At 39.7% G+C, this 18477-nt stretch overlaps 1 protein-coding gene across 1 annotated transcript; it reads right to left on the reverse strand.

The window, feature by feature from the left end:
- Positions 1–3832: 3832 nt before the first annotated feature.
- metrnlb (meteorin like, glial cell differentiation regulator b) lies at positions 3833–12251 on the reverse strand. Its single transcript, XM_084716067.1, has 5 exons — positions 11900–12251; positions 8079–8262; positions 7733–7958; positions 6280–6339; positions 3833–4452 (listed from the first exon to the last, which is right to left on the reverse strand). Exons 1-5 carry the CDS (start codon positions 11992–11994, stop codon positions 4136–4138), a joined length of 882 nt encoding a protein of 293 aa, XP_084572193.1. The 5' UTR covers positions 11995–12251; the 3' UTR covers positions 3833–4135.
- Between the last annotated feature and the right edge of the window lie 6226 nt (positions 12252–18477).

The raw sequence follows: 18477 nt of genomic DNA on the forward strand, positions 1-18477 counted from the left end.
CGAAACGTCTCACTGGTAAAACAAATTCATGTAGGCTTGTATAGGAATTTAGTGTGGTGCGCTGGAACTGAAAAAAAAAACAAGAATCATATTTGTTTTGTACAGCCAAATCTGATTTGACTTTTTTGAGGATTTCATCAGAATTATATAAAAAGGTTCATCACATTCTGAAAACAGTAGAGACTTCAACTCAGCATGGTGTTTAGAAGACAATGGCTGCTGTACTGTCAGTGTAACAGCACTTAAAGTGAATTTTAGACCTTCATAGTTTGTTTAGTATGACTGGATGAACAACGTTTCATGCTCAAGACAAATATAGGCAGATTGGGTCATTCCTTCACCATCCTGGGAAAAAAAAAGTTGTCTAAAGTACCTTCAGCTAATGTTAGCTACTTACCACTGCATTTGCCAAATTCATGGCCTAGCCTTTTTATTATATCATGTGGACAGCCACTAAGTAGCTTAACATAGTTAAAGGCCTTTTACAGGGTTTTCATTTTAAAATGTGTCAAATGGAAATCGATTTCTCAGCCGACTCGAGGAGTTAAAGCTTGAACATTAGCTTACATTAGCTAGCTACACTTATGAAATCTGCTAGCCATCATTTTAGCTGACAAAATCCATCATCAACCAGATACAAGAAGCTGCTTTTGTTTACTTCTCTGTGAAATCGAGCACCTATTAAAGGACAAGTGTGTGATTTCTAGTGGCATCTAGCATTCAAACCTTAGATTGCAACTAAGAGTATTTACCCCGACACCGCCCCTCTCTCACCAAGAGTACGGTGGCTGTCAGCGGACAAAATGGCGAGCGAAAGCTATCTCACAACAAACTACAATTATGTGTGTAGGATGAATTACCTGTCCAGCAGAAAACAGGCAACCTCGGCGTCACTGTGAAAACGTTTGTCCTCCATCAGCGATTTCCATCGTGTAAACGCTATGCCGATGTTGATTCGTGTTTTCGCCGTTTCCTGTCATGCTTGTGTTTACTTTCTTCGCGTCTCCGCTTCTTGGATGACGGGGATTCACTGTCCGCTGCTTTTTGTTCTGGTACAGTGTATGTATGATCCTCCATTTGTCAAAACTGTGCCAGTCAAGGTTCACAACGCTAAATGGTCTGCCAGCAATCACCCGCGTCTATCCTCCCCGTCTACTTCCGTGTTTACACTGCGGCGGTCGCCATGGGCTTCCCAAGACTCACTGTTAGTGCAGTTTGTCCGCTCTGCGCTGCCGTAGACAGCGCAGGATGATGATCTCCGTAAGGCGACCCGCCCGTATGTAACTATAAATGGCTATTTCTAAATATAGATTATGAGTTTACGTTGATTGATAATAATAAATAACATACTTATATATAATATATCTCATTTATGTACATAAATTCCTGTAATTATTACACACTGGTGCTTTAACTTATGGTGAATTTTGGTATCAAATCTGCCACTTTATCACTATAATGGCACCTTCAAATGGGATTGTGTTTACAGTGTTTACAAGAAGACTCCATGTGAATGCCCACTCCCCTTTTTGTATTCATGACATCGTAAACTAGACGTTTTCTGAAAACTTTGAGCTCACAGCATTGTGAACACGACTTCCCATGTCTTTATTAAGAGTTCATAGTTTCCAAAATTACATATATGCAGTATGAGAAAGCTTGACAGACGTAGCAACAGTAACTAAGGCAGGTCGTGCTAAGCGACGGCTCAGTTATATCCATATAGGTGTACATGGCATGTACATCTAGTGGACCATGACATATATTTTGCTAGACGAGGGTTGTAATTCACTGAGCAGTTTCCTGTAAGACCAAAGGACAACAAGCCTACCACAAACTGGGACTTTCTTGACTTGTTTTAAATTGACAAACATCACATGAGTAATTTGTAGCACAGTTCAAATGGAATTAAAAAAAAAAAAAGTTTTGTCTCTCGCCATTGACTACTGTTCATATTTTTTCGGAGGTTAGGTCTCATGGGAAACACCAGAGCGTGAATTTGCCTCTCTACAATGTAACTCAAATTACAGTATCAACAGCTGTAAATGCTTCTGTGAAATAAAAGAGATGCTGGTTTTAGTTGCATTTGTGCTCTTAGTTTAAGCACGTGTGATAATTTAGGCCTCAGGAGTCTGCTTTCATGAGACTCAAGGGAAAAAATATTAACATTAACTAATGAGTTTGTTGTGTTGGAAAATATAATTGCTTGTTTTGCTTTTCTCTCTCTCTCTCTCTCTCAGCTATAAAAGCATGAACACACACAGAGAAAGGAAAAGGGGATGCCAACCAGAACAGTGGCTCGTCAAAGCTCCACGGGGGCAGCTACGCCAGCAGTGACGCACTGCTGCTCTCCTGCCAGCTAATGGTCACTGAACACTCATAATGGTGTTTTCTTTTGGGTAGTTAGGTGGACAGTATGTCTTTGTTTGCATCCATGTGGCCCAACTGAGGGGCTGGTAACTTTTGGTCCTTCATTTTTTTGGCTCTAACAACTTCACTTGCCATTTGTTTTTAATTATCTGCACCTCGACCACACTGAGCCTCAGTGTGCCACAGTGTGTGTGACGCATAGATACAAGGCTGTTAATATATGCAACCATGACTCCTAGACATTTTATTTGTATATTACTAAAGTGTTTTCATATTTACACACAGCAGAGTTGGGTCAGGACGGACAGGACTCAGGGCCATAGATTCTAACTTGCACGAATTTCAGCTGGATGAAAGATGAAGGAACTAGGCAGACAAGACTATATTCAACTAAACCATTGGTTCCCAATCTGTGGATCCCGGCCCTCACTATAGGTTGTAAGGCATGCAGGAAAACTTAGGCCTGTATCTCGGGTTTCATTCATGTAAAAGGATAAATGAAATTGTTACTTTTTAAAGTTGTAAACAAATTACAGTTTACGGGGCTGTGTCCACCAAAGGGTTTTTTCCTGCAGCAAGCATATTCTTTAATTGTTTACACTGAGAGCAACATATATTTCCACAATATCCCATGAACCCACACAGAGTGGCAGGTTTGTCCTCTTTCCCAACGTGTCTCAGCCTTCCCTTCATCTAAAGCAGGACTCGAACAAACTACTCTACTTTGTGCCGTCATTTTCATATTCAGTATTTGTTGATAAAAATTCATCAGTATCTGCTTGTGCTGCTGCTTGTGAAACATGGATTACCTGTTACTTATGCAAGTATCAAGTATCACAGCAACCAAAGAGTCTCTGTTGGAATAACGCAGCACCTCCAAAACTCATGCGCTCCAAGCTGAGTCTTTTCAGAACAGCGCTGTCTGCTAAACAGCCTCGTCCTGCATTAGTAAAACGCACAGTTAAAATAACTAAAGAACTAAGAACAGTGAAGAAAGCACAGACTGAGATTAAACATGTATGATCTGCTACTTGGGGATGGAGACAAAATGCTCATCCTCATGTCAGATAATACAGTTCATACTGACCTGCACACACAAATGGATTCATACAATTTAGACCTGTTAGAAATTAAACAGAAAGACATGCTGAATGATGGCTTTTTTTTTATTTTCTGTAAATATAAAGACAATTTGAACTCTTTAGCTAAACACACACACACACACACACACACACACACACAGACACACACACACGCACACGCACACACATTTAGTACATAAAGACTCACAGAGCTGCAAACTGTTCACTTCTGTCAGAAGACTCCTAAATTTTACAGAAAGCTTTTTACAAAGCAACCTTTCATTTCGAGAATGATCACACAAGCGGTATCGTCATGGAAATAAAAACTTAAGCCAGGTGGGCACAAAATTAATTTAAGCTCATCATTCATTCATTCATTCATTCATTCATTCATTCATTCATTCATCTGAGGTCTCATTCATGCACAAACACAATTACACACACAGCATACAAGTACAATCAAATGGGGACATTTTAGGTAAAATGTTCAAATGTCAAACTGTCTTTTCTGCTGCAAGACAACAATAAGTTGCACTGCACTGACAAGAGTCTGCAGAAGTAGTCTTTAATGACGTTCGGTGGGTCATAACCCTGTTTGTCTCTCTGTTCCTCTTTGCGTCTTTCTCACGGACTTTTTTGAGGAGTGCGCCACCCTGTTTTACCCAGAACCATGAGGAGATCTCTCAGGCTGTGTCTATTTGACACGGGTTTGTTCCCGCTTTCTCTGCTCCCATGTACAGCTTCAGGAAGTCCTTGTAGCGGGGCGCGCAGCCAAGCCAGGCTTCACCAAAATGAACAGAGCCAGTCAAAAGGTACTCATCCCCTCCAGGATGCATGCCGCACTGTGTGGGAACACTGATGCGTCCACTCCAACGCCGCCCTCTGGCTCCACTCCAAGCAAACACCCTGCTCTTCTGTCGGAACAGCCGACTCAGAGTCACCACAGCAGGGGCGTGGTCGTCAGTACCTGATGACACACCTTGAAAGATGCCACTGCCGGCTACAGAGACAGGAACAGGAGAGATGAAGAGAAGATTAAGGTTAGCTCATATTTAAGTGTGACTAACTGCTGAAAATGGACTTTACGAATCAAAAGGAATAAAACAAACCCTTACTCAATTCAACACACTCAAGGGTTTTACTTCTACAGCCTTACTGGGTCTGGTATGACCAGTAGCTAATGGTGGCTAATGTTAGCAAACCCAAGACAAATACAATGGTCTCATGATCGATACGATAACAATAAGAGCTGCCACAATTAATCGATTATTTAATTAATCACCAACTATTTTGATAATCGATTCATCGGTTTGAGTTCTTTTTTTAAAAACAAAATTCACTGATTCCAGCTTCTTAAATGTGAATATTTTCTGGTTTCTTTACTCCTCTGTGACGGTAAACTGAATATCTTTGGGTTGTGGAAAAAGGCAGGATGTCATCTGACACTGATCAACATTTTTCACAATTTTCTTACATTTTATCAGCAAAAAACTATGAATCTACTATGAAAATAGGTGTTAGGTGCAGGCATAAACACAGTTACACTGAGCAACCACTTCCATGCATCACAAGGCTTAGGACAGAATCATTTCTATACAAAAGCTGTTTTAAGTAATTTGCTTAATATAATATAGTAATCATGATATTATACTTTGCCACATGGTAGCCAGTTTCTGGCTGGCTACCTGAGGCTCGTCCTGCGTACGCATTGAATTAATGATGGAAAATTAATTTTTTCTGCCAGTGAAAAATGTAACTTATGAATAATGGAGACAGAAAACCATCAGGGGAAGGTGTTTATGGTTGAAGTCCTGTTACAAGATGCATGGCTCAAACAGGGCTTGATCATGGCTAATTTAGCTAACTGCAGTCAGTGGTTAACTAAGTTGTGAAAAGTGAAGCTATGGTCTTGGAGGCTGTGTGACTGGTCGTGTTGACAGGGAGGCTGCTGAGCCCGGCTCTGTTGCCTGCAAGCAGCTGACAGTTACAGTTAGCAGCGTTAACAACAAAGCTAAAGATATCTGTCCATCAGGAAACACATTACATCAGTGAAAACTGACGCTGAGCAGCTGGAGGACATCAGAGGAGAAACCTTTCTCCATAAAACACGATCCACTTTCACCCGAAATCAGTGAATGAAGTGATCAAGTTGTGCTTCTGTACAGTGAGCCCCTCAGAAACACTCCAGTCTGCTCTGGAGCATGAATGTATTCTCCTACCATGCTCTGGAAATGTCCTAAGTGAGAAAGTATTTAATTGGACACTAACTGAGTCATCAACAGTTTTTAATTGTTTTTCAGAAAATGACAAACTCTGAAATACCATTAAAAATACCAGACAATATCTACAAAATGACTTTTTTGTCACTGTTGCGTCACATACTGGCATATAGGTGGTCTATAGATCAATACACATATGAATCAATTTTAACTTCATGGGGAATTTAAGAAATAGTTTGACTTCTTGGGAAATTACTGTATTTGCTTTCTTATTGAGAGTTAGATGAGCAGCTATTACTATAGTAAATATGTAGCTCGAGCCAGCTGCCAGTTAGCTTAGCTTAGCTTAGCATAAGGACTCACATGAAGTTTTGTTTCCTTTGGAAAGAGTGAGACTACCTGTTTCCCTTTGTTTCCAGTCTTTATGCTAAGCTAAGCTAACCAGTTTCTAGATGTAGCTTCATATTTGCCACACAGACATGAGAGTGGTATCTATAATCTCATCTCACTCTGGTTTTCCAAAGAGTTTTTCCCAAAGAGTTTTTCCCAAAGGGTCGAACTATTTTTTTAGTGTGTACATGTGTGTTTGTGTGTATGTATGTATTTACCAAAGTCACTGGTACACACAGCCATGAGGACCTCTTCATCTGAACAGGGTTTACAGGTGACTAAAATGGAAAATGTCAAAACATTAACATGAAATACTTCAACAGATGCTCTTATTTTCACTTTCTTTGCTCATTAGCTTTTGCATCATCCTGTGAAATGTTTCACGCTGTCTGTTTCCTGTTCGCTCTTTGTCTCTTTATTGGTGTGTGCTTCCGAGACCAAAGAGACATCAAGAGAGTATGTGAATGAGAACAGCAGGTGAGGGAGGAGACCTAATCACAGAATTACCCCTTCACCCCGTCAGCTATAAAAACAGCTATAAAATGTCCAGACTCACATAGACAGACAGACAGACAGACAGGCTTGGACAGGGTTTCTTCTGTCTCATTAGGACAGCAGTCCAGCCCTCCTCTCCACCCACTGTCCCTCCCCTCTACCAGACCGCCGCTTCATATGGGTGGGCTACCCAAAGTTCCCTGTTTTTGTTGGAAGGGAACATGTGGGGTCAGGGGTGTCTGTTCTTGATTGACAGCTGAGAGACGATTGGCTGGCCCTTGAGCTCGACCCTAACGTGACCTTTTGATTGGCTGCTTGTTTTCTTAAGTCTGGCTGAGACAAGGGAGTGTGGAGGAAGTGGGGGAGGAGAGGGTGTCAGAGCATGAAAGTGAGATGAAGAAACAGGGTGAAACAGTGACGTGGCCTTTAGTCACCGTCACTAAATGTTAGTGAGAAGACGGTCTGTGTCATATATGAGGAGTTTAAAGGGACAGTTCACCAAAAAATTTAAAAAAAAAACATGTTTTCCCTATGGCCTGCAGTGCCATTTATCAATCTGTACTGTTTTTCCCTGCAGTAGAATCTACCAGAACTACTTTCTTTCTAATAGCAAGAACACAAGTATCTTAAAGTTGCACTTAAAGCTATTTAAAGGAATTTCATCATGTTTTTTAAGAGAAATCTCCTCCTGCTTTTTTAACCGGCTAACTAACTTTGCCTGAGAAAATGTAAACATAGGCTGATCTACATGCCGTAAACCATTTTTTGTAAGTTCCCAACACCAGATAGTGGAAAACTTAGGGTTTTCAGACAGATTTAAGGTTTGAAAATTGACCATCAGGAAAAAAGAATCAAAGCTATTATGATTCAACAGTGTATCACCTGAGATTTGTGCCAAGTCAAAAAATAAAACACCATGAATTTGTAGGAGTACAGTGAAACTGAATAATGAACTTTTACAAACTAGCATGATGGAAGTAGACAACAACATTCAGTATCACTGTTAACACACAGTTTTTAAATTGTATATTATTCAAAATAACTAGAAATTACATTTTATTTTATGATACACTATGAGTGAAAAAGACTTTCTTGATCCATTACAAATAAGACTGTATCTCTCTAACCTACATGTAAATAATATATATTAAAGAATGGGTGCATGCATTCTCTTACCTAAACCAGGGTGTAGGTACGGGTACATGTGTGCCCCGGGCCCCTGACTTGGCACCAGCTCGTACTGGAAAGCTGTGATCCTCCGACTGATGTCTGTCTGAGGGACGGCCTCCACAAAGAGAGCTCCGTCTGCCAGGCTGAAACAGTGCACTGAGCCCCGAGCCTGGTCCTCCTCTGCCAGCAGCAGTGTCAGATCTCCGGCACGCTCCAGATACACATGAGAGCCCTGAACACAAAGGAACAGCAGGACACATATTAGCTCTGTCCATCAAATACATCATACAGCAATGGTAATATTCTGCTTGTTGAGTGTGTGAGTCAATCTGACTCTGATGCCATACTCTACCTGGGAGTAAGTGTGGGGTTTGATGCACACATGGAGACCTGCTGTGAGTCCTGATGAGGGCTCTGTGTTTGGCCGCAGGTTGACAATAATGGCTCCTGTGGGGTAGAGCCACTCCAGAGACCCCTGAGAGCAGCGCAGGTAGACCTGCTCCACGTCTCTGCGGTGAGACTCGTGGCTCAAACCACTGCAGATAAGAGGGCAGCAGGAATGTTAATGATTTGTCATTAATCAATTAATTGCCATTATGAATTTCACAGATTAAAAACTTTGTGCACCATTTCTTTAAATGCTTATTTTTCCCCTGGCCTGTAGTGCTGTTTATCCATCTAGATATTTTTAATGTGAGTTGCAGTTTTGGAGAGATCAGCTAAAGGGATGTCTGCCTTCTCTCCAATATAAAGGAACTAAATGGCACTCGGCTTGTGGTGCTCAAAGCACCAAAAAATACATTTAAAAACCCCAACTAAAGTGCCTATTTCAAAAGACCATGACCCAGCAACTCAAGATAAACCACAGACCTTGTTATGAGCAGTTTCCTGTACGAATGATTCTTAAGTAGTTCTGGTAGACGCTACCACAAGCTAAGTGCCATTTTGTCCCATTATACTTTAGAGGAGACACACATCTCTACAACTCACACCAAAAAAATCTAGATGGATCAACAACGCTGCAGACCAGGGGTAATGTGCATTTTTAATTTTGGGGTGAACTGAACTTTTTATATCTATCTTATTAGTTCTGAACTGTGAATCAATTACACAACATTTTAAACTATGACTGAAGGAAAATGCACAACATTTGTAACCGTTGGGGGCAGATTTTTTTTTTCACATTCATGCAAATATGCTCAACAAAAATATAAACACAACACTTTTGTTTTTCCTCCCATTTTTCATGAGTTGAAGTAAAAGATCTAAGACTTCTTCTGCACTCACTAAAAGTTTATTTCACCCTAATTTTGGTCACGAATTTGTTAAAATGCACATTAGTGAGCACTTCTCCTTTTACCAAGATAATCCATCCACCTGACAGGTGTGGCATGTAAGGTACGGATTAAACAGCAGCATTATTGTACAGGTGAACCTTGGGCTGGTCACAATAAAAGGACATTCTAAGATGTGCAGCTTGATCTTGAAAAAATACATTGAATAAGCACCAAACTATGACTACTTCACATAGGGAAAAAGATACCAGTTTTTTTTTCCCAGGAGGGCAAAGTCATGACTTCCTAAATTCCTCACTCCATGTCAACCATGAACCCTTGAATATAACTACACTCACTGAGATAAGTTGAGAAATAAATGTTATAGCTCTTTATATCCAGAAAAAACACAGCTCCCCCATTTACATGCATTTGTTCACAGGTCAGTCTTGATCTAAGAAAAATGGTGGCGACATCAACGTATGGTCCAAAGGCCAATGCGGCGTCTATATATATGTTTTGTGGTCAGGTTTAGGCATGACGAGTGTTTGGTTAGGATTAGGGTAAGAATATCAGGGTAAACCAATCACAGGCAGTGTAGGGTGGGTCCTGACTTTGCCCACCTGGGAAAAAAATGTGGTCTTTCAAGATCGAACTGTACATTTTAAAATGGCATTTTACCAACATCAGTCCATGGCACACATGTGCAATAATCCTGCTGTTTAATCAGCATCTCTTTACGCCTCACCTATCAGGTGGACAGATTATCTTGGCAAAGGAGGCGTTTTCAAAAACACAGACTTTAAAAACGTGAACAATATTTGAGAGTAATAAACCTTTTGTGCACATAGAAAGAGATTTTACATTTCAACTCATTAAAAATGGGAGAAAAAACAAAAGTGTTCATTTATATTTTGGCTGAGAATAGTTTGCTGGAATCAAATACTCAAAGTCATCACACAACCAACAATAAGGAAACTTGGATCCAGGTCTTTAGTGCCCTAAAAGTGTTCCTATGTGAGTTACGGAAACATATGGAAGGGATTTAATGATACTACAACATTCATTAAGAGCAACTCTGGTGCAGCTGTCTGCCAACAAATCCTTCACCTTGGACGGATGTGGTCGCTTGTCTCTGATGTGCAGGAACTGATTGGGCTATTAAGCCGTTAAAAGTTTGAGGCGGACAAACTTTATGACACAGAGTGTGAAGTCATTTTTTATGACTTGGTGACTTGGAGGAGTGATCAAAGAGGCCATATAGCTGTATTTATTTAAGATAGGAACTGGAGCAGAGACATTCCTCTGATCAGAAGTACATTTCCAGAATCTTTAAGGAAGAACACGATAAATACTAAGTACTATATGGAGAACCTTAAAGTTAAATCAATGCACCTCTTGTCCACATTTAATCGGCTTTTCAGATATTTTCCTCTCTGAGAAGACTGATTGTGTAAAAGGATTTTAATAAAGATGTTGATATGAATTACATTAATTGGGAGAAACTGCGACACTGAAAAAAAAGAAGTCATACGTCATAAGCACACCTCAATGTAATCAAATAATTGCTGCAGTATCTTATAATGTTTCTTAAAATTTTTTGTGCATGGTTCAAATTCTGTTTGATGTCAAGCATGTGTGAATTCAATGCAAATGTCTACTTCTGTTTTTGTAGAGGACTAGGCAGCTATTCTAGTGGTAACTTTAATTATTTGAATTGATTAAAAGTAATTCTACATTTTAATTTAGGGAAATGTGTTTATGAGACAAACAAGACACATACATTGGGCATATATTAATAGTAACTATAGCTGCAACGATTAATCGAATGATCAATTATTAAATTAATCACCAACTTTTTTGATAATTGTTTAATCTGTTTTAGATTTTTTAGAAAGTCAAAAATGTCTGATTCCAGCTTCTTAAATGTGAAGTTTCTGGTTTCTTTAATCTTTGATGAAGGCAAACTGAATTTGTGTCGTGAATAAAACAAGACATTTGAGAACGTTATCTGGGCTTTGGGAGATACCAATCAATATTTTTCACCATTTTCTGACATTTTATAGCACAAGCAACTAATCGATTAAGCAAGAAAAAAATTGACAGATTTATCGACTAAGAAAATAATGGTTAGTTGAAGTCTGAATAGTAACACTGTTACAGCTGCCCCTGATCTTGCAGCCATGATAAAATCTGGTATGCTAGCAACACCAATATTAACATTGTTCATGTTCACTTTTAACCAAATAACCAAGAGATTAAATAGTTTAAAAGTTGATTAAAAGTTTAAACTCACAGTCATCTCAAAATAAGAGCAGAGAAAAAAAATTGAACATCCAAAAAGTAACTTTAAACCTTAAAAGCAGTTTTTTTGTAGGAAACTTGAGTGTGTTACAATTTCCCCCGGTCTCCCCTAGTCACCACAAGCAGTGGTGCAAAGCGGCCAAAGGCATCCTTAACTAGTTTCTACTTCACTCGATTCTACCGCAGCAGAATATGAAAGTCACTGGTTTTACTCTGACCCTGCAGTGATCTTCCTGGGGATTACATGAAAATCTTAATCAAACATCCATGCGTCTAATTACCCCTTTGAACCCACTGAAATCCCGAGTAATGCACCACAGAACCAGTTCAAAGACACAACCTCCCTCTCAAGTTCCTTTCATGACTCCTTCATAATTTAATATCCATAGATTAAAGTCCAAAGCACAAAACGATTAGATTTCCGTATGGACTCCTTTAGAGGAATCACTATAACATTCCTGACTGATGTGCTGGACGTGTGTTTTCTTTGCTTCCTGTGATAAAAGTACAGTCTGAAGTTATAATCGACTGGTTGTTATGATATCTGCTCCTAAACTGAGATGATCACAAGTCCTTTGTCCAGCTTCATCCTCACCTTCCTCGCCAGCTACACTGGTCGCTGGAGTACTGTGCCACCGCCCCACAGAGGAGCACAGCTGCGATCCAGTGCGCAGCCCACGGCCGCAGCATGGTCCTCCTGTCCGCCCGGGCGATCACCGGATCCCGCACACCAACACCAGCAAAGGCGCGCGCTCTGCTGCTCCCGATCCCGCAAGATCCCGCGAAAATATCCCGCAGAGCTCCGCACCGCGCGCACAGGCTACATGGCGGGTTCAGCCGAGGCGAATATTGCGTCTGAGGCGGAGAAACATTTTGACGAGTCTTTTCTTGTAAAAGGAGCGGTGTGTGTGTGTGTGCGCTCTGCAGGACAACAGACCGTTTAAAAACTTTTGCTGCGTGCGCATCACGTCACCGGAGGCGCGTGCCAGCAGCTGGGTTGACTTGAGTGACACGCGAGCGCTCGCTCCAAACCACGCCCACACATTCCCCCTGTCCCTCAGCTCTGATTTCAGCATAAAATTACCAGAGGTAGCACAAGCACATATATTTTTACTTAAGAACAGATACTTATGTAAAGAGGACTGATTCAACTTCTATGTAAAAGTACAGTCTCTGAAATACGCAAAGTATAATAAAAAGTAGTCCTCTAAAAGCAAATTTCTACAGTCTGTTTATGTGCAAAGCCAACTAAACTGAACTGAGTGAATATGTTACACATTTTTCTCTAAGGACATGTTGGACTGATCTTAGACAAACAATGTGCCCCTGTCCTTTTAAACTTTCCGTGAGAAACGGGATTTGTTTGTCTTTTGGATGTCTGAAACCTGATTGTTTCCTTCTTCTAATATTCATTTCTGGCTTTGTCTCTCCCTTACAGTGGAGGATGGGTTTATACACACTGCACAGTGCCAGATACAGGTTGTGATAACAAATTTTGTCAGAAACTGGGAGAGACATGGGAGAATTGTGACTCTAGGAGAAAGGGCAATGACTAAAAGAAAATTGGGAGGGCACAGTCGGGGCCCACCACATCCCTTTGTCTCTTTGTTTTTTAATCCTTGAATAAATAGTAAGTCATAAAAACAAACATTTTTTATGGTGGAGTGTGGAGGATGAATTAAGGAGTCTCACTGTCTGAGGGAAGAAACTGCTCTGTAGTGTTTTGGTACATCAGTGGATACTTGTGTATCTCTTACCAGTCAGCAGCAGAGTGGACAGGTTGTGGCTGGTGGGTATTGTCTTTTAGCATCCTCCCTCTTCCACCTTTTTCCAACACAGTTCTTCATTTTTCAAAAATCTGTTCACCATGTGGAGACATTCAGTGGGGAGGCCCTGAGACACTCAAGAATTAAATATTCTGATGCCATTTTAGAATATATTTTTAGTGAGACATAATTAATCAGCAAAAAGTAAAATAAATAAATAAAACTTTCTTAACAAGTTTATAAGCAACAGTATATGCAGACCTTTGCCCCCCATGTTTAATATCATGTGCATAAGTTTACTTCTTAATTTCATTACGTCCTTTTTTTTTTTTTTTTTTTTTTACATTCATTCCCTATTCAAGTATTACTCTGTTGTTTTGTTGTCATTTTCATTCCAAGCAATATCACTACTACATTATATGCAACTGTGGTAAATTCAACTCTTGAGGATGTTTCTTGTTTATATTGTAGCCTATATATATTGTTCCAATTTTTTATGTTTTCTTTTGTTTATTTTGTTCCAGTTTTTTTATATTTGTTTTTGTTTATTATTCCTTTTCGTATTTCCTGTTGTTTATATTGTTTCTGTTTTTTTTTTTTAAATATTTGCTTTTGTTTATAATCTTACATTTTTATAGTTCTCATTTTTGAGCAATCTCTGGCACAAGAATTTCTTTCTGGATTAATATCTTGTCCTATGTTGTAACATCAACATTTACACAAATGAAATTGTTCCTGCTACAGAGCACTCAACTCATGACACTGATGATCAAGAGAAAAGCACAATGTTTTACAACCTGGACCAGAAATGTCCAAATGCATCAGCAAGAATGGGCGCAAATACAAAATGGTATTCAAGTCAAAATCGACTGTAAAACAAAACACAGTTAACCAGACCTGCTTTTTGAAACATTTTAGTTTTAATCGGATGGTGTGTGTTGACTTCGTGAACAGATGGATCATATTATCGCAGTGAAAATGAGATCAGCCTGCAGGTCTGGAGCTGCAGCATCATCTGATCAGCTCACACATTCACCAAAACTCCCGCAGTCAGCGCTGCGCTCTGTGCCGCTGTCAACATGTGCGTTTTCATTTGCCACGCTGCCTGATATAATCCTCCACGGGATGGGATCATTTTCAGCCTGTAACTAATGTTCTTATATCATTCTGTCTGGTTTCAGCTGCGACCTGCTCGGGAAAAGAAAGGCCTTGACGTAAGAAAAAGTCACACATGTGTTCTAAACGCCTGTTTGGTTCTCGGGCGGTTTTCCCGTGAGAAAACAGTCGGAACAGCAAGCATGTTACTGACTCGTCACATTCCCCCACACAGCCAGAGCTATGTAACGCATTTCGAGAAATACCGAAACACAGACTCTCCTACACACACACACACACACACACACACACACACACACACACACACACACACCTCCCCTCATTCACTCACTCTCTCTCTCAGAAACACACACACCTCTTCCATTATGTCTGTGAAAATGAGAATTTCCACTATTGCTGAAGAGCTGATGAGTAGCTCTGTGTGTAAGCCTGTGTTGGGACAGCCTGTCAGTTAAAGGGACAGTCCACCCTCAAATCAAAAATACATTGTAAACAACAACAAACAAACAAACAAACAAACAAAAAAAAAAAGTTGGAAAAAAATCCTAATTTCAAGGGAACTGCCTTTTTGTGGTTTACCAAAGTTTCACCAGTCTATAATCTTTAGATACATGACTTTACTTTTCTTGATAAATCAGAATCTCTGACTTTTAAAAAAAAACCTAAAAAAATAAATAAAAAAATAAAAAATAAAAAATGTATTTCAGAAATTGTGCACAGTGAGCTGTGAACCCAATTTGTCATCAGGCTATTTGGGGGCTTAAAAATTAAATCATTGCAAGTGAAAGTATTAAATTATTACCATTATTCACTTCCAATGAACTGCTGCACATATTCAGTGGGCCGAATAACCAGGAAGTAAACCTGGAAGTTAGCAAAATATTTTGGGCTTTTGTGTCCGGTGAGCAACTCACATTGGCCTGAATGGGCGCCATCTTTGCATTCACAAAATCTGTGTTAGGTTGGGAAAACCAAAAACTCTTTCACAGGTTCTGTTCTGCACTGGTCAAACAGGGTCTATGGATCATGTTGGCTCACTGGACTGGCTCTGCTGCACTAATGGCACATCGCCACTGTAGGCACCTACATCCAATCAGACTTGAACTTTGCTCCATGGCATTTGCTCATGTTGAACTCTCCTGACTAGATCATTGCTAGTGTTGTAAGAACTCACAGATGTATGTTGCTTTGGATAAAATTGTCTGATAAATGAAACTGTAAATTGTAAATGGAAGGAGACCTTAATTAGTATCATTAGGAACACTTGTGTATACACTGCTATTCAATATCAATAGGGATGCTGGGAAAAATGTCTGTCCCTTTGACTTAGTGGGCCATATGACCAGTTGCCTCCTGGATAAAGGCTGCAGAGGATGCAAACCAAAACTCCTAAAGCCTTTAATTAATGGATTACCAGCATTTCTGACAGCATCATGAAGGACAAACACCAGGAAAAAGGGTTCGTCACAACCTGTGCATCTCCAAATTAGTTGTTATTAATGGCTTATAGGCTATAATGTTTGTCCCAACTCATCAACCCTTCATTGGAGCTGTTACCCAAAATGATAATGTTAAATCCACACAAATGCATCCAGGGTACATTATTCTGCTATCAAATATAAACTAAGACATCAAGTCCTATGACCTTAAGAAAAAACCCCCCAGAATGGTCAAATTATCATGTCTGCTGGGGGTTCTCTATTTTGACTGGTGTTTTAGCCCCACAAATATTCAAAATATAGCATACACTTAAACTGATAATAATTTTTTAGATGGCATAATACATTTTGGCCCTGTCCCCACCCTCATTGCTTAGCTTTTTACATCAGTACTCCTGCTGCATCTCCAAAGTGGGGGTGTTAACTGCCATCTACTGTAGGTAATACACTGACTATACAAACCCACTTTTAAAAAAAACCCAACTATCCCATTAATAAGCTCAGGTGTGCTGACAGTCCCTCCACTGAATGACTGGTCAGGTAGAGTGAGTTTCTAAGCATCCCCTCTCTGCATAAAACACATCTGTACCATCAAAATATTCCCACCCGTCCCTGGATTTTGAAAGATGCAATTTCACCATTAACATAATTAAATGCCAACGATCTGCAGGCTGCAGAGGGACTCTGACCTGAGTCTAATCTCGCCACCAAAGCAGAGGAAGTCTGAGCTGCTGATGTGCCGTTTGACCCCATGTGCTCCTTCACCATGTGAAGTATTTACAGAGCAGCAGAGCCTCTGACCCGCTCCCCTCATCCCCCTGCCGTCACCTGGCTCTTCTCAAGCGGCCTGACAGGAGGAACGCTTCGTCTGTCCACACACTGCTTCCTCACGGAGCCACACACACATTCCTCCATATCTGATTTCAGTCTTCATGACCTTTACTTCCTTACTACTCGCACACAGCACACTGCTCTCTCTCTCTCATTTTTTTTTTTTTTTTTAAAACCTTTATCTATCCACGGGAGCCAACTGAACAGCTCCCGGCTGGAACTGTTTGGAGGTGAAGTGCCTTGCTCAAGGGCAGCTTGAGAGTAGTTGTTGATGGCGGGGGATCACTCATTCAGCTCACAGCTCTGACGACTTCATAGTGAAGAGAGCAGGACGAGTTAAACACTGATTTCAGGCTGAATAGCAGAAACATCATAATGCCTTCATTTCCCATTGAGGCAACAACTTTGAACTTCGATTGCCTATGTCCCACCCCTTCCACTGTGTTTGAACTGTGCCATAAATTAGTCTTATGATGTTTGGCAATGTAAAAAATAATTTTGCAAGTCAAGAAAACTCCAGTTTGTCGTAGTTTAGTTTAGCTTTGTGTGAAACTGCGCAGTGAACTACATCTTGTTTTGCCCAACTACATCAATGTCGCTGCCCCTCATAAATTATCTTAAATTAAGTGTTTTATCCAGTGACTCCTGGTGCTTTTATCAGCAAGAGAACAAGCAAGACCCGCTATTGCATGAGTACATCACAGCACAAAAACACACAATCATCATAGCTTTAGCGGCTAACGTTAGCTTTTGGAAGGAGAAAATCATGAGCTCACTTACTGGCCTCTGGGTGTGCAGTCTTTCTAATTACATTTCTTCACAGTCTGATATTTAACAGTTTTATGACAAATAGCGATTTTCTTTATTATTAAAATGTGTATGTGGGGTTTTCTTGTCCATTTAAACCTGTGTCCATGTGATAGTGTATATCTGCCTGCCTACTTTAAATATTTACAGTATGTTGAAATAAAAATACATTAATCAACAAGTTAAAACATTTTAAAGCTAATTTATCTACATTCAAGATTGAAAATGTTTATTGTCGCTGGTTATACAAGTACAATCATGTGAACAGGCAGCTACACCAAGTCAAGTGTATTTCACTCAAGCTGAGGTTGCTGCTACTTTACTAGGCTAGTTAGCTTTAGCCTTAGCTTTGTTTAATTATGCAATAACAAACTGAATGACCAAGATGTTAGTCCATCATATTTTTCAATTACAGATTTCAGTGAGAGAGTAAGATGAAATGTGCAATATGTAAATTATGCTGCTAGGTCTCTCTCTCTCATATTAAAACAATAACAAAACACTGATGGTGTTGTGAAGTCACAATGGATCATGGGATTTGTTTTCTAGATTGTTAAACAACCACCATATCAGATGAAGATCTTTCTGACATGACTCAGGCAGAAATCATGTTCAACGACGAGGTAGAATATTTAAGTTTTATTCTTCATGTTAGTCACGTTAGCAAACTTCAGTCTTCACTCTCTGACATTTCCGATGAATCCCATGTTTTCATGGAAGTTACAGCAACTAGCGGCTATCAGCAAATGCACTGCTGACTTGAATAAATGATGTATTTCTCTGAATTTTCCCATTGTTGCAAACATTTGGGATAATATAAGTACACAACTCAACAAAAATATGAACAATTCTAGCATTTATAGATTTTTTTTTAATGTGGAAATGTAACACATTATTGCTGTAAGTAAATTTAACTAACTTGCAAAGGCTATCTTGGAGTTATCTTACTAGCTAGCTTTCACTTAATATAAAGCTGCTTTAGCTGTTTCAACTTTCTCTCTGTGACATTACAAGCTTTTCTTAGAGAAAGAGTATACATAATAATGGCGTAGAAATTGATTATGTGATTAAAAAAATATGCCAAGAAGTAACTCAGTTTTAACAAAATATATAGTAATAGTTTATGTAGCCTTTTAGTAATTGGCAGACTTTCCTTTCTGCATATTCTACTTCTAGAAAGACAGAGATGTTGAAACGCAGGAATGTGATGAAGT

The sequence above is a fragment of the Lutjanus erythropterus genome, chromosome 3, assembly GCF_056507025.1.
Source record: "Lutjanus erythropterus isolate fLutEry1 chromosome 3, fLutEry1.hap2, whole genome shotgun sequence".
Lineage (NCBI taxonomy): Eukaryota > Metazoa > Chordata > Actinopteri > Lutjaniformes > Lutjanidae > Lutjanus > Lutjanus erythropterus.

Excerpts from the sequence above, each read along its gene's own strand:
- metrnlb (XM_084716067.1), bottom strand. The coding sequence starts at position 11,994 with ATGCTGCGGCCGTGGGCTGCGCACTGGATCGCAGCTGTGCTCCTCTGT. Across the intron at positions 8,263-11,899 it reads CAGTGTAGCTGGCGAGGAAG|TGGTTTGAGCCACGAGTCTC; the intron begins GTGAGGATGAAG and ends TCTTATCTGCAG. Across the intron at positions 4,453-6,279 it reads TGTGTGTACCAGTGACTTTG|CCGGCAGTGGCATCTTTCAA; the intron begins GTAAATACATAC and ends CTGTCTCTGTAG.